The sequence below is a fragment of the Nycticebus coucang genome, chromosome X (genome assembly GCF_027406575.1).
Source record: "Nycticebus coucang isolate mNycCou1 chromosome X, mNycCou1.pri, whole genome shotgun sequence".
Lineage (NCBI taxonomy): Eukaryota > Metazoa > Chordata > Mammalia > Primates > Lorisidae > Nycticebus > Nycticebus coucang.
Genome location: NC_069804.1, coordinates 181,710,046 through 181,732,401, shown reverse-complemented (window position 1 = coordinate 181,732,401; position 22,356 = coordinate 181,710,046). Strand labels below are relative to the sequence as shown.

The 22,356-nt window shown below is 40.4% G+C and overlaps 1 protein-coding gene across 5 annotated transcripts in view; it reads left to right on the top strand.

Moving 5' to 3' along the window:
* Positions 1 to 22,356, top strand: part of CD99L2 (CD99 molecule like 2) — a 125,311-nt gene that overhangs the window by 80,808 nt on the left and 22,147 nt on the right. For all 5 annotated transcript variants that reach the window (XM_053579437.1, XM_053579438.1, XM_053579435.1 and 2 more), the window contains exons 3-7: positions 1,933 to 2,004; positions 3,041 to 3,106; positions 13,268 to 13,339; positions 13,466 to 13,549; positions 15,551 to 15,616. In XM_053579437.1, the coding sequence (XP_053435412.1) occupies positions 1,933 to 2,004; positions 3,041 to 3,106; positions 13,268 to 13,339; positions 13,466 to 13,549; positions 15,551 to 15,616 (360 nt within the window). The remainder of the gene's footprint in view (positions 1 to 1,932; positions 2,005 to 3,040; positions 3,107 to 13,267; positions 13,340 to 13,465; positions 13,550 to 15,550; positions 15,617 to 22,356) is intronic.

Sequence of the window (22,356 nt, the reverse complement as noted above, 5' to 3'; positions counted from 1 at the left end):
TGAGAATAGGAATCCTTATAACTAAGTTCTTTCTCTCCCACGTTCAGAGCACCAAAGTTTTCTGCTGTTTTTGGGACTTTGTCTATAAACAGCTCAAAGGAGACACAGCCTAAGGGCTTGCCCTTGTTGACCATGGTTGGCAGTAGTGGGTGGCTCTGCATGGTGATGGCTTCTGCAAAGCCTTTTTCTAGCTTCTTAATGGGAAAGTGTAGGTTATTGATTTGAGATCTTCTCTTTGTAATGTAGGCATTTAGAACTGTAAATTTCCCTCTGAGGACTGCTTTCATGGTTAACACATAAGTTTTGGTATGTTGTGTTTTCATTTTTGTTCTCTCAAAGTATTTTATAATTTCTTTGACTTACTGATTGTTTGGAAATGTGTTAATTTCCCTGTAATTGTGAATTTTCTAAATGTCCTTCTATTACTGACTTCTGTGTTCATTCTGTTGTGGTTGAAGAGCATAGTTTATATGATTTCAGGCTTTTTAAATTTGAGACTTATTTTGCCAACTATATGTGGTCTAATTTGGAGTATGTTTCATGAGCATATGAGTAGAATGTGGGTTTTTTTTATTACTTGGTGGTATATTTTATAAATGTATATCAGATATAGTTGTTTTTTAGAGTGTTCGAGTCTTATATTTCCTTTCTGATCTTCTGCCTAATTAATTGTTCCTTTTGTGACTGAAAAGTGGGAATTGAAATCTCCAACTCTTATTGTTGAATTTTCTGTTCTCTTCAATTTAGTCATTTTTTGCTTCATGTAATTTGGGGTTCTGTTAGGTGCACATGGGTTTAAAATTATTAAATCTTCTTTCATTGTTATCATTATGAAATGTCACTCTTTGACTCTGACAACTATTTTTGTTTTAATGTTAATTTTATCTGTTATTAGTATAGCTACTTTACCTCTTTTATGGTTGTTGCCATAGTATGCCTTTTTCATCCTTTTACTTTCAGATTATTTCTATTTTTTATTGATGGGATCTTGCTATAGTGTCCAGGCTGGAGTGCAGTGACTATTTACAGGTGTGATCCCTTGAATTCTTGAGTTCAAGCAATCCTGCGTCTGCCTCCTGAGTAGCTAGGACTATAGGCATGCACCACTGCATCCAGCCTCAACTTATTTCTATTTTTCTTGTTTGTTTTCTCAGTAGTCAGTAATTGAGTTCTTCATATATACAAAGCTAAACCTACTTCATCTCTGCCTTTCCTATTCCTTACATCTTCTTTTCTATTTAGTACTTCCAGTAGTAGGAACACGTACAACATACTCTTGATGATTATAAAAAGAAACCATTGGAAAACTCACGCACATTGTGCAACTTGTGAAAGATATCTATAATTTTAAAGAAATATTGTTGACTCAAAAGACCTAATATTTACAATAGTAACCACACTTATATAAAATATTATATGTTTTATAACTGCTTTCAGTTTATGAAATACTTCTATAGTCCATGAGGAATACAACCTCATTCCATCCCTCTGCAGTGCTATCTTTGGTTAAAGTGCCAGGTTGATAGTTGTGGAACTAAGACTTGGAACTCTCAAGGTCATGGCCAAGCTGTGGAACTCTTTGGAACTCCCTGAACCATGAGGTTATTTCCAACAGATCTTGGTTCAGTCACTAACTCTGCTATTTGTCAGCTCACATGTGGGACCATGTCTGCCTCACCATCCTCATCCTCTGAAGAAAATTGAGTAGAACCTATCTCATTTAAAAACCTATGTCATAAAAAAAATAAAAAATAAAAACCTATGTCATTTTGTCATGATTCTCAGTGATTATTTGGAGGCCCTACATAGAGGGGCCTCAGGACCAAGGCAAAGATATGCTACTTATGATGTGACTTCTCCCAAGTTGTGAAGGAGGCGTTATATTTTGTTACTAAACATGCTTCCCCTTGCTGTCCTCCCTCTCATTTTTAGAAAGATGGAACGATGTCACCACCACCACAACCAAGAGGCCAGGAACTACAAGAACTCCAGCAAATCCTGCAGGTGAAACAGCTGCCCTGGAGAGGCCAGTGAGGGAAGACCCCATGGCGTTCTTTCTGGGGCAGCATCCAAGTGAACTACCTGTAGTTTTATGCCCCATGTGTGCAAAGCTAACCAAGGTTTCCCTCTGAACATTGGTTTTAACTTAATGGAGTGTGTACCTGGTCCATCACTATGCCTTCTGTGTCTTTTATGAAAAGTCTTGCCTGGGAAAATTTCAGGAGGAAAATGCATTTGTATTACTTCCTGTTTTCAACCATTTTATATTTTAAAATCAGGGAAGATACAATTGTATAGGTTTTATTAAGCCCATCAAACATTTTTCTTTCAGAAGATGTGACATTTTGGAGTGGCATTTATATACCAGTGGCAATTTTAGTAAAGGATTTTGGAACTTGGTACTTCTTTATGACTAAATCCTATAGTTGTTTGGGCCTTTCCTAGATGGGCGGTTTTACCATTTGGGTATCCTCACTGATATAAAGAAAAACTTGACCCTGGCGGCAGCCCATTACCCATGTTGACTTGGGGCATGCTAATACATTCTTTGCATCAGAGAGCTAATGTCCTTCTGAAGAGACAGTGACGACTCAGGAGACTTACTGCTGCACTATGATTTGCCTGCATTTCTTCACATTTCCACATTCAAAGGGGTGATTTGTGATCATGTGGACCCCCTTTTGATTGCACATTTTATGGGCTCTGTGTACCTTTTTTTTGAATTTTGGATTAATACTTGTAATCAGTAAGGAGACTGTTAAAAATGTTCTGACTGCTGGCCTAAGCAAAGCATGGTTAGGAATATAAATTAATTGAAAAACTGGTAGTATGCTGCAAAGTCACAAGGCAGTAACTTGCTCCATCCTTTAGGTATTTCATTACCAATGTCTGTAGACAGAGTGGGAATCCAATTTACGTTTTTGTCTTAGCCCATTGTTCTGATAAGTTGAACCCATGGACCTCTTGAGGGTTGTTTTGGAATTTTGTATGCAGTTGTGAATCAGTTGGCTGTTTCTTTGTGTTTTGGGGCCCACTGAAGGTAATGACTTTGATGCTGTCGGTGATCGAGATGATGGCCGCAGGAGACCAAGCACAGGAGGAAGAGGTGAGTCCTCACTGGATGAAACCACCGACCAGGCAGCGCTGCAGCTCCCTGGCTGGGTTCTGTCTCATGAACTACAAACAGCCTATAGGGCCACTCTGGACCTGGCAGAGCTTGAGGCACATCCAGCCACAGGAGAACCCTGAAACAGTGGTCCTCAAACATCAGTGGTCTCAGGACTCTCCAGATCATTGAGAATCTGAAGAGCTTTTGTTGATGTGGGTCACCTCTCTCAATATCTTAGGACTTAAATTGAAAAAAACCTTTAAACACTTATTAATCTAAAATGAACAATACTAACTTCACCCTTTTAACATAAATAACATATTTTTATAAGAAACAACTATGATTAGCAAGAGAAGAACACGATAAGGAAGGGTGAATATTCCACTAAGTTCTTATTTTTCAAGATTGTTTGGCTATTTGAGGTTCTTGAAGATTCCATATGAATTTTAGGATTGTTTTGTCTATTTCTTCAAAAAGTGTTATCAGGATATTGATAGGGATCGCATTTGGCAGTATATATTGTCACTTCAACAATATTAATGTTTTCTAATCCATGGACATAAAATTAGATTATGTTTATTGTTTTTTAAAAATTGGTCCATTTCTTCCAAGTTGTCAAACATATGAGCATAAAGTTGCTCATAGTATTCTATTATTCTTTGAATGGCTACAAGATCTATAATGAAATCCCCTGCTTTATTCCTTATCTTGGTATATTGTCTTTTTTACCTTTGTTGTCTTTTGGTTTATTTTCAAAAAAATACCTTTTTCTTCGTTTGGTTTTTTGTTTGTTTTTTTGCAGTTTCTGGTCGGGGCTGTGTTTTAACCCGCCACCTCCAGCATATGGGGCCAGCACCCTACTCCTTTGAGCCACAGGCGCTGCCCAAAAAATAAAGTTTTTTTTCATTGATTTTTCTATGTTGTTTTCTTCTTTCAAATGTAACTGATTTTTGTTCATACATTATTTCTGTCTGCTTATTTTGGTTTTATTTTTCTAGTATCTGGTTAGCTTCTTCTGCTACCTTGAGTTAGGAGGCTGGATTATTAATCCTTAGACTTTTTTCTTGAACCTAAGCATTTAGTATGTAAACTTCCTTGTGAATATTGCTTTAGCTTCATCCCACATATTTTGATATGTCGTATTTTCATTTTCAAATAGTTCTATGTATTTTTAGTCATTTCCATTGAGGCTTTTTCTTTGACCCTTGTTTTATTTAGAAGTATATTGTTTAATTTTCAAGTGTTTAGAGATTTTCTTGTTTTACTTCTTTTTTTTTCTTGTTTCTTTTTTTTTAATTTTTTTATTAAATCATAACTGTATACAATGATATGATTATGGGGCATCATACACTCACTTCATAAACCATTTGACACATTTTTATCACAGTGGTCAACATAGCCTTTCCGGCGTTATCTCAGTTACTGTGCCAAAACATTTACATTCTACATTTACCAAGTTTCGCAAATACCCCTGTAATATGCACCACAGGTGTGATCCCACCGATTCCCCTCCCTCTACCCACCCCCCCCTCTTTCCCACTTCCCCCTATTGTTAAGTTGTAGCTGGGTTATAGCTTTCATGTGAGAGTCCCAAATTAGTTTCATAGTAGGGCTGTGTACATTGGGTATTTTTTCTTCCATTCTTGGGATACTTTACTAAGAAGAATATGTTCCAGCTCCATCCATGTAAACATGAAAGAGGTAAAGTCTCCATCTTTCTTTAAGGCTGCATAGTATTCCATGGTATACATATACCACAATTTATTAATCCATTCGTGGATCGATGGGCACTTGGGCTTTTTCCATGACTTAGCTATTATGAATTGGGCTGCAATAAACATTCTGGTACAAATATCTTTGTTATGTTGTGATTTTTGGTCTTCTGGGTATATGCCCAGCAGAGGAATTACAGGATTGAATGGCAGATCTATTTTTAGATCTCTGAGTGTTCTCCATATATCTTTCCAAAAGGAATGTATTAATTTGCATTCCCACCAGCAGTGCAGAAGTGTTCCCTTTTCTCCGCATCCACGCCAACATCTCTGGTCTTGAGATTTTGTGATATAGGCTAGTCTCATTGGAGTTAGATGATATCTCAAAGTAGTTTTGATTTGCATTTCTCTGATGATTAAAGATGATGAGCATTTTTTCATATGTCTGAAGGCCGTGCGCCTGACTTCTTCAGAGAAGTTTCTCTTCAAATCCCTTGCCCAGCCTGCGATGGGATCCCTTGTTTTTTTCTTGCTGATGCGTTTGAGTTCTCTGTGGATTCTGGTTATTAAACCTTTGTCAGAGTTATACCCTGCAAATATCTTCTCCCATTCTGAGGGCTGTCTGCTTGCTCTGCTTACTGTGTTCTTAGCTGTGCAGAAGCTTTTTAGTTTGATCAAGTCCCAGTAGTGTATTTTTGAAGCTGCTTCAATTGCCCGGGGGGCGGGGGGCAGTTCTCATCATGAAATACTCACCCAGACCAATTTCTTCAAGGGTTTTCCCTGCATTCTCCTCTAGTATTTTTATAGTTTCATGTCTTAAGTTTAAATCTTTAATCCAATGAGAGTCTATCTTAGTTAATGGTGAAAGGTGTGGGTCCAATTTCAGTCTTCTGCAGGTTGCCAGCACCATTTGTTAAATAGGGAATCTTTTCCCCACTGAATGTTTTTAATTGGCTTGTCAAAAATCAAATAGCGGTAAGTAGCTGGATTCATCTCTTGGTTCTCTATTCTATTCCAGATATCTACTTCTCTGTTTTTGTGCCAATACCATGCTGTTTTGATCACTATCGATTTGTAGTAAAGTCTGAGGTCTGGTAGTGTGATTCCTCCTGTTTTGTTTTTATTTCTGAGTAATGTCTTGGCTATTCGAGGTTTTTTCTGATTCCATATAAAACGAAGTAATGTTTTTTCAAGATCTTTAAAATATGACAGTGGAGCTTTAATAGGGAGTGCGTTGAAATTATATATTGCTTTGGGTAGTATGGACATTTTGATAATGTTGATTCTTTCTAGCCATGAGCATGGTATGTTTTTCCATTTGTTAACATTTTCAGCTATTTCTTTTCTTAGAGTTTCATAGTTCTCTTTATAGAGATCTTTCACGTCTTTTGTTAGGTAAATTTCCAAATATTTCATCTTCTTTGGCACTACTGTGAATGGGATAGAGTCCTTAACTGCTTTTTCAATTTGACTGTTGTTGGTGTATATAAAGGCTACCGATTTATGAATGTTGATTTTGTAACCTGAGACGCTGCTGTATTCCTTGATCACTTCTAGGAGTTTTGTAGTAGAGTCCCTAGTGTTTTCCAGATACACAATCATAGCATCTGCGAAGAGCGAGAGTTTGATCTCTTCTGACCCTATATGGATACCCTTGATCACCTTTTCTTCCCTAATTGCGGTGGCTAAAACTTCCATTACAATGTTGAAAAGCAATGGAGACAATGGGCAGCCTTGTCTGATTCCTGATCTGAGTGGAAATGATTCCAATTTAACTCCATTCAATATGATATTGGCTGTGGGTTTGCTGTAGATAGCCTCTATCAGTTTAAGAAAAGTCCCTTCTAGACCAATTTTCTTGAGTGTTCTGATCATGAAGGGATGCTGGATATTATCAAAAGCTTTTTCAGCATCAATTGAGAGAATCATATGGTCTTTGTTTTTTAATTTGTTTATATGCTGAATTACATTTATAGATTTACGTATATTGAACCAGCCTTGAAACCCTGGGATAAAACCAACTTGGTCATGATGTATAATTTGTTTGATGTGTTGTTGGATTCTGTTTGTTAGGATCTTGTTGAATATTTTTGCATCTATATTCATTAGTGATATTGGTCTATAATTTTCTTTTCTTGTTGGGTCTTTTCCTGGTTTGGGGATCAGGGTGATATTTGCTTCATAGAACGTGTTGGGTAGTCTTCCTTTTTTTCCTACATTTTGGAACAGGTTGAGTAATATAGGTACTAATTCCTCTTTAAAGGTTTGGTAGAATTCTGACGTGAAACCATCTGGTCCCGGGCTTTTCTTTTTAGGGAGGTTTTGTATAGTTGATGCTATTTCTGAACTTGATATGGGTCTGTTCAACATTTCCACTTGATTCTGGTTAAGTCTTGGAAGGTGGCGTGCTTCCAAGTATCGGTCTATTTCCTTCAGATTTTCATATTTCTGAGAATAAAGTTTCTTGTAATATTCATTAAGGATTTTTTGGCTTTCTGATGAGTCTGTGGTTATTTCGTCTTTGTTGTTTCTGATTGATGATATTAGAGATTTTACTCTTTTTTTCCTGATTAGGTTGGCCAGAGGTTTATCTATTTTATTGACCTTTTCAAAAAACCAGCTTTTTGATTTATTGATCTGTTGTATTATTCTTTTGTTTTCAATTTCATTTAATTCTGCTCTAATTTTGGTTATTTCTTTTCTTCTACTGGGTTTGGGGTTGGAATGTTCTTCCTTTTCCAGTTGCGTGAGATGTCCCATTAAGTTGTTAACTTCCTCTCTTTCCGTTCTCTTGAGGAAGGCTTGCAGTGCTATAAATTTCCCTCTTAGAACTGCCTTTGCAGTGTCCCAGAGGTTCTGATAGCTTGTGTCTTCATTGTTATTTTGTTCCAAAAAATTGGTGATTTCTTTCTTAATCTCATCTCTGACCCAGCTATCATTCAGCATAAGGTTAAACTTCCATGTTTTTGTATGGGTATGCAGATTCCTGTTGTTACTCAATTCAAGTTTTATTCCACGATGGTCCGAGAAGATGCATGGAATAATTTCTATTCCTTTAAATTTACTGAGGTTAGACTTGTGACCTAAAATGTGATCAATTTTGGAGTAAGTTCCGTGGGCTGATGAGAAGTATGCGTATTCAGTTTTGTTGGGATGAAATGTTCTGTAGATGTCTGCTAAATCTAAATATTGGATGGTTAGGTTTAAATCTAAGATTTCTTTGCTCAGCTTCTTTCTGGAGGATCGATCCAACACTGCCAAGGGAGTATTGAAATCTCCAACGATTATGGAGCTGGAGGAAATCAAGTTACTCATGTCTGTTAGAGTTTCTCTTATAAATTGAGGTGCATTCTGGTTGGGTGCATAGATATTAATAATTGAGATCTCGTCATATTGAGTATTACCCTTAACAAATATGAAGTGACCATTCTTGTCCTTCCTTACTTTTGATGGTTTAAAGCCTACTGTATCTGCAGATAAAATTGCAACACCTGCTTTTTTCTGATTACCATTTGCCTGAAATATGGATGACCATCCTTTCACCCTGAGTCTGTATTTGTCTTTTAAGTTGAGATGTGACTCTTGTATGCAACAAATATCTGGCTTGAGTTTTTGTATCCAGTCAGCTAACCTATGCCTCTTTAGAGGACATTTTAAGCCATTCACATTGATGGAGAGTATTGATAAGTCTGGTGGAATTTTGGGTATCGAGTTTTTCAAAGGTCCAGTGGACATTTTTAATCCTTTCGCCAGTGTGGAAGTTGGAGTTTGATCCGAAGTTTCTGAGTGAGTTTACTTTTGTGGTATAGGATTGGGTTGGTCATTGTGGAGGACAGGTCTGAGAACATCCTGAAGAGCTGGTTTACTTATGGCAAATTTTTTCAACATATGAATGTCATTGAAGTATTTAATTTCTCCATCATAGATGAAACTCAGTTTAGCTGGATACAAGATCCTGGGTTGAAAGTTTTTTTGCTTTAGGAGATTAAAAGTTGATGACCAGCCTCTTCTTGCTTGAAAAGTTTCAGCAGAGAGATCTGCAGTAATTCTAATATTCTTACCTTTGTACGTTATAGTTTTCTTTCGCCGGGCTGCTTTGAGAATCTTCTCTTTCATGTTAACTTTAGTGAAGCTAATTATGATATGTCTGGGAGATGGCTTATTGGGGTTGAATCGTGCTGGGGTTCTGAAGCTGTCTGCTATCTGAATTTCAGATTCTCTAGGCATGTCTGGAAAATTTTCTTTCATAATTTCATGTAGAAGGGCCTCTATGTCCTTGGCAGCCACTTCATCATTCTCCGAAATTCCTATAACCCTTATGTTGTTTTTTTTTCGAATTATCTGAGAGCTCTCTGAGTGAGTGATCCGTTTTTGCTCTCCATTTCTCTTCCTCTTTGAGAGATTGGGAGCGTTCGAAGACTTTATCTTCAATGTCAGAAATCCTTTCTTCTGCTTGCTCCATTCTGTTACTGAGGGATTCTACTGTATTTTTCATATCTTTGAGGGCTGTAAGTTCTTGTTTCAGTGTGTCTAAGTCTTTGGTGGTTTTGTCTTTAAATTCGTTAAATTCTTGAGACAATTTTTGAATTTCTCCTCGAATTCCTAATTCCATTTTATTAATCTTGTCTGCAAACCAAATTCTGAATTCGACTTCTGACATCTCAGCCAGTTGTTTATGAATGGGATCTTCAATCACATCTGCCGTATCTTTTCTTGGGGGGGTTGATCTATTCTGGTTATTCATGTTACCAGAGTTTTTCCGCTGATTCCGCCCCATGGTTTACTCCCTTTGGTTTTTCCCCTGGGGTTTTATCGAGGGCCCGTACAGTGTTGTGGCCTGAGAAACTGGGGCCCTGTCTGGTGTGGTGGAGCAAAGTGGTTCTGTCTTGTTTTCAGCTGGTTTCTGTTCGATCCTATTGCAACTTCTACTCTGGCTTGAAGTCTCAGCTGTGTGGAAAAATCAGCAATTAAGTCACCCCGCCTGCCCACCTCTGGCCCCAGTTGGAAAAGGAGAATCAAACCTTCCTACAATCGCACACCCAGGGCACCGCCTGAAGAGTCCTCAGTCTATTAGCCCAGTTCAAAAGGTCCGAATCAACTGTCTCAATCCGCACTTGTCTCGGGTGGAAGGGTTCAAGAGGTCTCTGGGAACTGGATCACAGGGGCCTGGTGACTCCTCTGATACAGCTCACCCCAGTGCAGCGTGGAGTCAGGAGGAGCCACCCAGCAAACAGAGCAGTCTGGGAAGGTTGACGTCTCCTTCCCCACTTTGCCCCTCTGTCGGACCCAGTCACTGGTATCTCTGCAGATGGCTAACCCAGTTGCCTGCAGTGAACAGACACTCCAGGGGTTTGCACCTGCCTGAATCGCAAGGAAGTCTGCCAGGCCCCCGCAGACTGCCGCTATCTAGCAGGAGGAGATGGGGCCTGACATCTTTGAGTGTCTGATGCAGGTGATGGGAAGGAGGTGTTCACTCAGGCTTAGCCCCGTCCCTGATGCATGCTGCTAACAGAACAGAACAGAACAGACAACTTTGTGAGGTTCTGTCTCTGTTCCTGTCGTCGCCTACAGGAGACGGGCTGTTTTGAGTTCAAACGTCTTTGCTGCTGGAGAATTGCGTCTGAACACCTCTCTGGGTCGGCCCCGCCCTGGAGGCTTCCGGGTTTGTGAGCCGTGTCACCGGTGGCCTCCTCTGGTTGCCCAGGGAGACAGGGGGTGTGGCCTCAGAATATCCAGAAGTGAGCATTCTGCCGTTAAAGAAAAAATGGCTGTTGATCTACCTCCAGGGAACTGCTGCTCTGGTGTGGGCACTCAGGCGATCCTTTTCTCCTCTGTCCCGCGCCCCAGAGTCAGCACTGAGCGGCCGCAGTTTGTGCTGGGTCCACACCCCTTAAGAGATCCCCCAAGAATCAGAACTCTTGGGGGATGGGCCCCCAGACCCCGATTGGGAGTGGGGCGGGGGGAAGCTAGAGTTTCATTCAGTTTCACGCAATACTACGGTCCGGGGAGGGCTCCTGCACTGCACCGCAGGGAAGTGCCGCCAAGGCTTGATTTCCCCTCAGCAGAGTGCCCTCTCCTCGCTCACGTGTCCCAGAGTCAGCGCTGACCTGACGCAGCTCAGGCACTGTGCACTCCCCTCGAGAAATCACCCAAGGAGCCGAACTCCGGGGGGATAGGCCCTCAGACCCCGAGTGAGAGTAGGGGTTCTCAGCTCTCAGCGGGGAGGCCAGAGTCTGATTCAGTCTTGGGCCCGGTATGCCTGGGGAGGGTTGGTGCACTGCACCGCAGGGAAGTGCCGCGAGGCGTGACTCCCCCTCAGCCCGGTGCCCTCTCCTCACTCGCGCGCCTCAGAGTCAATGCTGACCAGTCGCAACTCGGGGACTGTCCACTCCCCTTGAGAAATCACCCAAGGATCCGAAGTCCTGGGGGACAGGCCTCCAGACCTCAGTGGGCGGGAGGGGAGCGCCGGGGATTCAGGGTTGCTGGCAAAGGATTCCCAAAGTTTTATTCAGCCCTATGTCCGGCAGGAGAACGCCACGGCACCCCAGTAGGGGAGGTAGGTCCAGTTTTTAGAAGGTCTCTCCCGTGGAGTGTAGTGGGAGGGCCTTTAATTTCTGCCCGCTTGTTCAATTGTGGGGCTCTAGAGCCGGTCTCATGGGGGGGGGACTCCCGTCCGCTTGGTGGTGGATTTTGTACCTTTTGTTTGCGTCCTTGTGATCACAACTTGCCTCAGCGGTGTTGATGTGCGTTCTTCAGCCTTCTCTCTTGGTGAGGCTCAAGTCCACCAGGATACTTACTAAATTCCTGTCCCTTAACTCTCCTTCTGGACGGGAGCCTTTGTTGAAAGCTGGCTTCAGTCCGCCATCTTGTGTCCCACCCCTCTTGTTTCTAATTGAATTATACAAAGTGGTGTCTCTTTGCCCATAATGGAGTCATTCAAACTGTTGAAAATTGTTTCCTGGTGCAAGACATGATCTCTGGTGAATATTGCATGGATGGTTAAACAATTTTTTATTCTGCTGTGATTGGGTGGGTGTCCTGCTGTGCCAATTAAATTCCATTGGTTGATTTTGTCGTTCAGTTCTTCTATAGCCTTGCAGATTTTCAGTGCGATAGTTCTACTAGTTGCCGAGATCGGAGTGGTGAAGTTCCCAACTATAAATGTGGATTTGCTTATTTCTCCTGCCAGCTCTATCAGGTTTCACTTCATGTGTTTTGGGTCTGTATTGTTAGGTGTATATGTATTTAGGATTGTTATGTCTTCCTGGTAGATTGATCCTTTTATCACTATGTGATAACTCTCTTTATTCCTACTAAGAGCTGTTGGGTTATGACTTACTGTATTTTTTACACTTTTTTTTTTTTTGCAGAAGATTCAGACCTGCATTTCTTTGATCCACAGACAAAACTAAGGCCCTATCAAAAAATGATAAGCAATGCATTTTAAATGGCCTTAGGCAGTTTGGGAATGAAATTATTGATCTGTAAAATTGATTGAGTCTCCCTCCACACATTGTTCTTTCTCTTCTGAGTGCTTGCTGTATGTAGCACTGTTTCTGCCTTTTCCCTCTATTAACTTGAATAGTAGAAACAGTTCAAGAAGAGTAATTGGAAAACTTGTGAAGGCCATGCTGTGTAAATTGATACAAAAAAAATCCACATGTTTAAAGGAATCTGGCTGTGCCCAAAGACCTAATATTTACAATAGTAACCATATTTACATAAAATTGTGTTATATATTACTATAACCACTTTCAGTTTATAAAATAACTCCCCTTCTCTACTGGGACTGTAACCTCAGTTCATCCCTGGGCAGCATTATCTATGGTTAAGTGCCAGGTTTCACAGTGGTGGAACCAAGGCCTGGAAAACTCAAGGGTAATATTTAAGGTCTAGAGCTCCCTGGTACATTTGTGGTCATCACCCACAAATCTGGGCTTAAGTCCTGCCTTTATCACTCACCCGGTCACATGTGAGACTGCATCTGCCTTATAGTCTCCATGCCCTGAAGAAAAATAAACAGAACTCACATCATTGAAACCAGTGATTTTCAACCAATGTGCTATAAGAGGATCTTATGTGTGCCACTAACATTTTTAAAGATCATTAATTAAATTATTTTCAAAAGAAATGCAAAGCACAGTAAGTCTATTTCTCTCTCTCTCTCTTTTTTTTTTCGATCAACATAACTTCAATGTGCCATGGAAGTTTAACTATAGGTTCAGTAGGTTCAAGTGTGTTGTGAGATAAAAAAGATTGAAAGACACCAATGTAAATCCTTACCTCTCTGTCATCCATCTCAAAGTGAGTCTCCAGAGGTCATACAGGAGCCTTGAGGACTAAGACGAGAGTACTCTATTCATGATGTGACTTCCCTGAGCCATGAGTAGTTATTGCATTTTGTTCCTAAATGTGCTCCCTTTACTGTCCTCCCTCCCTTTTTTAGAGAGATGGGACCACGTCACCACAAGAACAACCAAGAGGCCAGCAACCCCCAGAGCTCCAGTAAATCCTCTAGGTAAGGTGGCTGCTCTGAAGAGGGCAGTAAGGGAGGATCTCATGGAGCTCCCTCTGGGGGAGTATCCAAAGGCTCTATCCATAGATTAACTAGTTGACTGTTTCTTTTATTTTGGGGTCCCCGAAGGAAATGATTTTGATTTGGCTGATGCCTTAGATGACCGAAATGATCTAAATGATGGCCGCAGGAGACCGAGCACAGGAGAAGGAGGTGAGTCCTCGCTGACTGAAACCACTGACCGGGCAGCGCTGCAGCTCCCTGGCCGGGTTCTGTCTCGTGAACTACAACAGCCCACAGGGCCGCTCTGGACCTGGCAGAACTTGGGGCACATCCAGCCACAGGACAACCCTGAAACAGTGGTCCTCAAACTTCAGTGGTCTCAGGACTCTCCAAATCATTGAGGATCTCAAGAGCTTTTGTTGATGTGGGTCACCCTCTCAATATCTTAGGACTTAAATTGAAAAGACCTTTAAACACTTATTAATCTAAAATGAACAACACTAACCCCACCCTCTTCACATAAATAACATATTTTTACAAGAAATAACTATGTTTCGCAAGAGAAAAACATGATCTAATGAGAAGAGAAGCATTATTTTCTACTTTTGCAAATTTCTCTGTCTGGTTCCATAGGTGACAGCTGGCTTCTCAAGTCCATGTCTCTGTTCAGTTGTGGGCTGACATTTTGGTTCAAATGTATGAAGAAAATCTAGCCTCACGCCCATATGTAGTGGGGGAAGGGAGAGATATTTTAATAAACTTTTCAGATCAGTGTGGGCACTCTTTGATAGGACACCAAAACTCAACCAGTGGCTGTCCCTTACAGGTTGGGTACAGTGTGCAATGTGCAACTTTATGGGCAAACTTTCCTCATTTCGTTCCGTGGGACTCCGTAGCCCTTTCAATGTGTCCTTTTACTCATATACAGCCTTGTAATGTTGTACCTCAGTCACTTGGCAACATTGGTATCCTGAGGTTTTTTGAGCTTCCAAGTAATGTCATGTTTCGTTATGCAAAACCAAAAGTCACATGTATTTATGTCTTGACCCATCTCATTAGAAAAAGTCTGTAAGTATTTGGGAGCTATTAAACTCACAGCTGTGATAATAGCTTTTTCAAAATACTAGTTTTTACTTGCCATCTTATCATTGGCAAAAAATACCATCAGTGGTTTTCATTGATGAGCTCATTTCATTTATTTTCAAGCAGAAATCTGGCAAGTATTCAAGTTGACAAAACTCTACTTTGTCCATCATTCATTGTTTAATAAAAGTGGTCTTCTGTGACACAAAGCAGCTAATACAACTTAGACTGGAATAATCACACAGTGCTTTTAGTAAGTCAACTCTAATACTTTGGTCTGCAACATAAATGCTTTAAGCATTGATTTCTATTTCATCACATAAAATATGAAAAGACAGGTACTCAAAGGTTGAGCTTTAGTAAATTTAATAATTGTTTTGCTCCTATTAGTTTTCTATTGCTGCATAACAAATTAAGAGACGCTCAGCAAATTAAGCTAGCACCCACTTATTATTTCACAATTTCCTTTTGGTAGGTGTTCAGGGACAGCTGAGCTGAGTTTTGTATTTAAGATCTCATACAGCAGCAGTCAAGGTATTGACCATGGCTGGGGTCTCATTGGAGGTTGGGGTCTCATCTTAGGTTTGGCTTCTTCCAAGCTCATGTAGTTGTTGACAGAGTACATTTCCTTGCAACTGTAGAAATAATAGCTGCTTGCTTCTTCAAGATCAGCAAGAGAGAGAGAGAGAATGGGGTTGGAAAGGAAAGGAGAGAAACACTCTGCTCCCTCTTATGTATAAGATCAGGGAAGGGTTAAACCTATTTTTAAAGGATCACTTGATTAAATCATGCCCACCAGGGATAATCTTTTGATGAATGCAACATCAAACTGATTTAGTACCTTATATACATTTGCAGAATCCCCTCCCCTTTGGCATGCAATATAACCTAATCCCAGGATACCCATTCTTTTTGTGGTCCCACTCACAGCCAAAGTGATGGAGCATTATCGAGGGAGTGTATGCTAGTTGGAAGGGATCTTGGGGCCCCTCTTAGAATTCATCAAGGACATTCTCAAGTGGAACTGGCAGTCATTTTGTATGAAAGTTGGGGAGTATTAACACAAGTTTCTTGCTGAAAAATTATTTTTATCATCAAAATGTTGATGTTTTCTTTTCTTTCCTCCAGGTTTTTCAGACAAGGATCTTGAAGACATAGTAGGGGGTGGTGGTTATAAACCTGACAGGAATAAAGGTAGGAGCATTCATTCATTCAAACATACACCTTACACAGATTACAAAAGTGATTTTGCAACAACCGGGTTAGTTGAGCCATTTTTACCCAGCCTCTGGGAAGTCAGAGGTAGTTCCCAGACAGGCCAGCTCGCAAATCGGGTTCACTTGAACTGATGTGTGTTGTGCAGCTTCAGGGGAGAATTATAAGCCCACTTGGAAAAGTCACATGTTTCCCCTGCTGTTCCTTGAGCCAAGGTACTGCATGGGTTAATGTTTCCATGCTGGCAAAAACCTGTCTGCTGAGGTAGCACCAATTATAATGACTGGAGGCCCAGGGACACATTGAGAACAGCTCTCAATCTGGAAAGCCTGTCTTTTCTGGGATGGGTGTAGTAAACAATGTTATCATGATAAGAGTATTTTTAAAAGACCAATAGCCGGTCAGATAAATTTTAAAATACCTCTTTATTTTAAAATAGCTTAAGACTCACACGAAGTTAAAAAAATAGTTCCTGTGTACTCTTCACTCAGCTTCCCCTAATGACAACCTTGAATAACCACAGTGCATTGTCCAAACCAGAAAATCAACATGGGGGGAATTCTGTTAAGTCAGGTACGACTTTATTCAGATTTCATCAGAGTTTGCATGCATTCAGGCAGATGTAGGCAGGTGCATGTAGGTCGACAAAATGTCATCACGTGTAGATTTGAGTATCCACTACTAGTCAGGAGACAGAAGTGTTCCCTCAGCACAGAGAGGCTCCCTTATGCTGCCCCTGGATAGTCATGTCTTCTTCAAGGGCAAATCTCTTTAGGACCCCAAAAACTAAGAAAGATTTAAGCCTTTTGGCATAGAATACATCAAGATCTGATATGGTACAGAGGGAGGGAATATTAGCCAGACTTAAAATTTAGTATTTTAACTTGCAGTTGTTGGAGCAACACGTTATAATGAGAAGCTGTGGTTATAGCTCTTTGGTTATAACCTGCAGTGCTGGTAAGTTGACGGCAAGTTGCTGTTATAATTGCTAAGCGTTATGAGTTATGGGTGTACCTGGGTTGTAAGCCTGATGTGCTCCCACAGACCTGGCTGCGGTATGAGCATTTACTCCTTTCTCGCAAGAATTATTACCTCTCATGTGGGAGCACTGTTCTCTTCTGATTAAAGGAACCATGGTCAAATGTGTCCTTCGGAACACCTTTCTAGGTAGTGTCATCTCTAGTAAAAAGCTCTAAAAAGCCTCTAAATGAAACTCACAGGTGTCAGGAGAACATGGAACATTTAAAGGGCAAACCCAGCAAATTAGCCAATTACTCCTGGGTGACAAATGGTATTTGCAGATGGTGGGAGGAGGGCAGTAGTTGTGTGTGTAAGTGCACACGTGAGTGAAAGTCTGAATGACATGACAGGGACTTTTCCTTATTAAAAGTGCGTGCTTTAGCAAGGAAGAAGTGTTAGGAAATTCTTTAATTAGGCTCATATTTGAACTTCTGTCGTAAAGAGTCTCACTTGTTAGCTTAAGTTATACTGTCTGTCATTATAGGTGTCAGTAAATGAAGATAAAAGGGGTCCTGGAAAAAGGACAAGTGTGAAACTGAAACAGGCACAATAGGTACACAGCGGGATTCTCAGACACTGTCCCTTACACAACAGCCTGTTGGGAACAAAGGCAAAACAGCACATTTGGATAAGCCGCAGCCAAGGAAATACTAATTAATGCATTTTCCAGGCTTGGGTCTTAGGTACGTAGACTCAGTTATACTTTTAGAGTTTATTTCTGAAGTAATGTTCTCAGTTATGGATTTTTTCCTCAGGAAAACATTTTTGCTGCCCCTGTAGGAGCCCCATACTTTGTCTCAGTATTTCATCAATAGGTCCTATTGCCTTTCCCTGAGAAGGTGGCCTGTGAGCCCTCCTTTTCCACCCTTAACGCCTTCCTGCCTAGCATGGACTCTTGTTGCACCCCCATGTCTGCCAACAGCCTCTGTTCCCAAGCACTTTGAGAAACTTGAGGCTAATAAATTTCAACTCCTCATTGCCAGTGCCTAGTCCCGTCATCTGTACCTTAACGCACTCGAGCCCCTACTGCTGCCGTGTTCCCAGTGACTTCCTGCTGGTCTCAGCCCTCTGGTCTGCATGACCTGTACAGCATTTGACTTTGATGGTCGCCTTGTCCTCCTTAATATTCTTTCCTCCTGTGCCTTGTCAGACTCACTCACTGGTGACATTCACTACTTCCCCTAAACCCTGCCTCCTCTTGTATCTGTTTCCTTGGGTGTTCAGTGCAGTATGTTGTTCCCTTCTCCTGGGGAAGAGGATGGTACTAGAAACCAAGATCGGAGTGGATTCATTGTGTGGTGTATATCACTACTTGTAGACCATCTAATCAGGCAGAGGTAGGAAATAGTTTAGAAATATATGTCTATATACTAACCCAGTGTTTCTTAGTTCAGGCTGCTATGACAAATTGCTATAGACTGGGTGCCTTAAACAACAGACGTTTATTTCTCATGGTTCTAGAAGCTGGGAAGTTCAAGATCAAGTTGCTGGTAGATCCAGTGTCTCCTGAAAGTCCTGATTCTGTGGTCTGTTGTCTTATTGTGTCCTCATATGGTGGAGAGCAGAGAGAGGGGGCAAAATCTGGTGTTTCTTTTTACAAGGATCCTAATCCCATTATGACCCTCAGGACCTCACAAAGGCCCCTCCTCCTAACATCATCACATTGGAGGTTAAGATTTCAACATACAAATCTAGGGGAGAGGATACAAACATTCAACACATAACATCGTGTATACATGCACATCCATAATTATTTTTCTATTTGACCATTAGTAGTCATATTAACCTATACATGACTCCATATTTATGCCTCCAATTGTAATCCCGTACCAAAGGGTTTATTTCTTGCTTACCCTGGCTCCTATCTATCACACATTTCTTTTCTTGTTCACTTCAGAAATACATGTATAGCAGTGTAAGAATTGTTCGTCCACACGCCCATTAGAAACAACTTTACCAACTAGAGTCTGGTGTTTGTTTTGTGACTCTGGTCTTTACCTTACAGTTTCCAGTCACAATACATTTTCCAGGGTGATTATTACTTCGGTCAGTTCTTCCTTTCTCCCTCAACCACTCAGCATAAGCATGGCCACTTGTTTATCATGGAGTTGGCTTCATTTGCCACGGTCTACTTTCTACCCTGGGATTCCTCCCCCTACCTAATTGATGATTTGTTTTATTCTTTTGCTTGCAGACATTAAACTTCACTCTTTGCAGTATATGGTTCTATGGGTTTTATGACTGTTGCATAAAGTTCTATGTCCACCACCCAAACACCATCCAGAACAGTTCCATCACCATCTAAGGTCTTCCATGCATCCCCTTGGTAGCCAGCCACTGCCCCTCCCTCAACTCTGATCTGATCTCTTTACTGTCTCTGTAGTTCGTTTAAGACAGGGTCTCACTGTGTCACTGGAGCTGGAGTGTAGCAGCGTCATCCTAGCTCATTGTAACCTCAAACTCCTGGGTTCAAGCAATCCTCTTGCCTTAGCCTCCCAAATAAATGGGACATCAGGTGCACACCACCCACCTGGCTAATTTTTTTAAAGTTTTTGTAGAGACAGGGTCTCACTCTGTTGCACTCTGGTCTCAAATTCTTGGCCTCAGATGATCCTCCCGCTGGGATTACAGGTTGCAAGGCATCTCGCCTGGCCCATCTCTTTCATTTTGCCTTTTCTAGAATGCCATATAATTGGAGTCATACAGTATGTGTCCTTTCCAGAATTCTTTCACTTAGTAACATACATTTGAAGTTCTTCCTTTTCTTTTCAGAACTTGCTAGCTTGTTTCTATCACTAGCACCATATAATATTCCATTGCCTGAATTAACCAGTGTTTGTCCATTCACCTGTTGAAGAACATCTTGGTTGTTTCCAGTTTTTTTTTTTTTATTTTTTTTTATTTTCTGAGACAGAGTCTCATTATGTCGCCCTTGGTAGAGTACTGTGGCATCACAGCTCACAGCAACCTCCAACTCTTGGACTTAAGTGATTCTCTTGCCTCAGCCTCCCAAGTAGCTGGGACTACAGGCATCTGGCACAACGCCTGCCTATTTTTGTTGTTGTTGTAGTTGTCACTGTTGTTTGGCAGACCCAGGCTGGGTTTGAACCCCCCAGCCCTGGTGTATGTGGCCAGCACCCTACCCACTGAGCTATGGGCAACTGTTTTCCAGTTTTTGATGAACCTGAATAAGGGTGCTGGAAACATTTATAGACATTACATACAAGTTTCTGTGTGGATGTAAGTTTTCAAGTCACTTGTGTAAATACTCGGGCGTATGACTACTGGATCACAGGGCAAGTCTGTGTTTAACTTTATAGTAAACTGTCAAATTGTCTTCCAATGCGGCCGTATCATTTTGCATTGCCACGAGCAGTGAATGAGAATTCTTATCACATCCTTACCAGCAATTAGTACTGTCAACCTTTTGAATTTTAGACTTTTTAACAGGTGTATCCTGGGGTTTTATTGTTGTTTTCATTTGCATTTCCCTAATGAAAAATGATGTTGAGCATCTTTTTATTTTCTTCTTCTTTGGTGAAGTCTGTTCACATTTTTTGCCAATTTTAAAATTTAGGTTGTGTATGTTCTTATTGCTGACTTTTTATGAGTTCTGTATATAATCAGGATGCAAATCCTTTATCACATACGTGGTTTTACAAGCATTTGGTCCTACTTCGTGGCTTGTGTTTTCCTCATACTGCTATTAGCAGAATAAAATTATTAATTTTTTATGATTTCAATTTATGAGTTTTTTTTCTTTTATGGATCATACCTTGGTGTTTGAAGATGTTTTCCTGTGTCTTCTAGGAGGTTTATAGATTTAGCCCTTATGTTTAGGACTTTGCTCCATTTTGAGTTAATTTTTATATGGTGTGAAATAGGGATCCAACTTCATTCTTTATTTTACTCAGTTTCCCTGGCACCATTTGTTGACAAAACTATCCTTTCCCTCATTGAGTTGTTTGGGCTTCGTTTTTTTTTTTTTTTTTTTTTTTTTTTTTTTTCCATTTTTTTATTTTTTTTACCTTTTTTTTTAAATTAAATCATAACTGTACATTAATGCAATCATGGGGCACCATACACTGGTTTTATATATCACTTGACATATTTTCATCACACTGGCTAACATAACCTTCCTGGCATTTTCTCAGTTATTGTGTTAAGACATTTATATTCTACATTTAGTAAGTTTCACATGTACCCTTGTAAGATGCACCACAGGTGTAATCCCACCAATCACCCTCCCTCTGCCCATCCTCCCCCCCACCCTCCCTCTCCCTCTTCCCCCTGTTCTTAGGTTATAACTGGGTTATAGCTTTCATATGAAAGCCATAAATTAGTTTCATAGTAGGGCTGAGTACATTGGATACTTTTTCTTCCATTCTTGAGATACTTTACTAAGAAGAATATGTTCCAGCTCCATCCACGTAAACATGAAAGAGGTAAAGTCTCCATCTTTCTTTAAGGCTGCATAATATACATATACCCCAATTTATTAATCCATTCGTGGATGGATGGGCACTTGGGCTTCTTCCATGACTTAGCAATTATGAATTGGGCTGCAATAAACATTCTGGTATAATTATCTTTTTTATAATGTGATTTTTGGTCTTCTTGGTATATACCTAGTAGAGGAATTACAGGATCGAATGGCAGGTCTATTGTTAGATATCTAAGTGTTCTCCAAACATCTTTCCAAAAGGAATCTATTAATTTGCATTCCCACCAGCAGTGTAGAAGTGTTCCCTTTTCTCCATATCTACGCTAACATCTCTGGTCTTGGGATTTGGTAATATGGGCTAATCTTACTGGAGTTAGATGATATCTCAAAGTAGTTTTGATTTGCATTTCTCTGATGATTAAGGATGATCAGCATTTTTTCATATGTCTGTAGGCCGTGTGCCTGTCTTCTTCAGAGAAGTTTCTCTTCACGTCCCTTGCCCAGCCTGAGATGGGATCACTTCTTCTTTTCTTGCTAATACGTATGAGTTCTCTGTGGATTCTAGTTATTAAACCTTTGTCAGGGACATAACCTGCAAATATTTTCTCCCATTCTGAGGGCTATATACTTGCTTTACTTACTGTGTTCTTGGCTGTGCAGAAGCTTTTTAGTTTGATCAGATCCCAATAGTGTATTTTTGAAGCTGCTTCAATTGCCAGGGGGGTCCTCCTCATAAAATATTCACCCAGACGGATTACTTCAAGAGTTTTCCCTGCACTTTCTTCTAGTATTTTAATAGTTTCATGTCTTAAGTTTAAATCTTTAATCCAGTAAGAGTCTATCTTAGTTAATGGTGAAAGGTGTGGGTCCAGTTTTAGTCTTCTACAGGTTGCCAGCCAGTTCACCCAGCACCATTTGTTAAATAGGGAATCTTTCCACCCCTGAATGTTTTTAATTGGCTTGTCAAAGATCAAATAACAGTAAGTAGCTGGGTTCATCTCTTGCTTCTCTATTCTGTTCCATACATCTACCTCTCTGTGTGCCAGTACCATGCTGTTTTGATCACTATCAATTTGTAGTATAGTCTGAGGTCTGGTAGCGTGATTCCTCCTGCTTTGTTTTTATTTCTGAGTAATGTCTTGACTATTCGAGGTTTTTTATGATTCCAGATAAAAAGAAGTATTATATTTTCAAGATCTTTAAGGTGTGACAGTGGAGCTTTAATAGGGATTGCATTAAATTTGTATATTGCTTT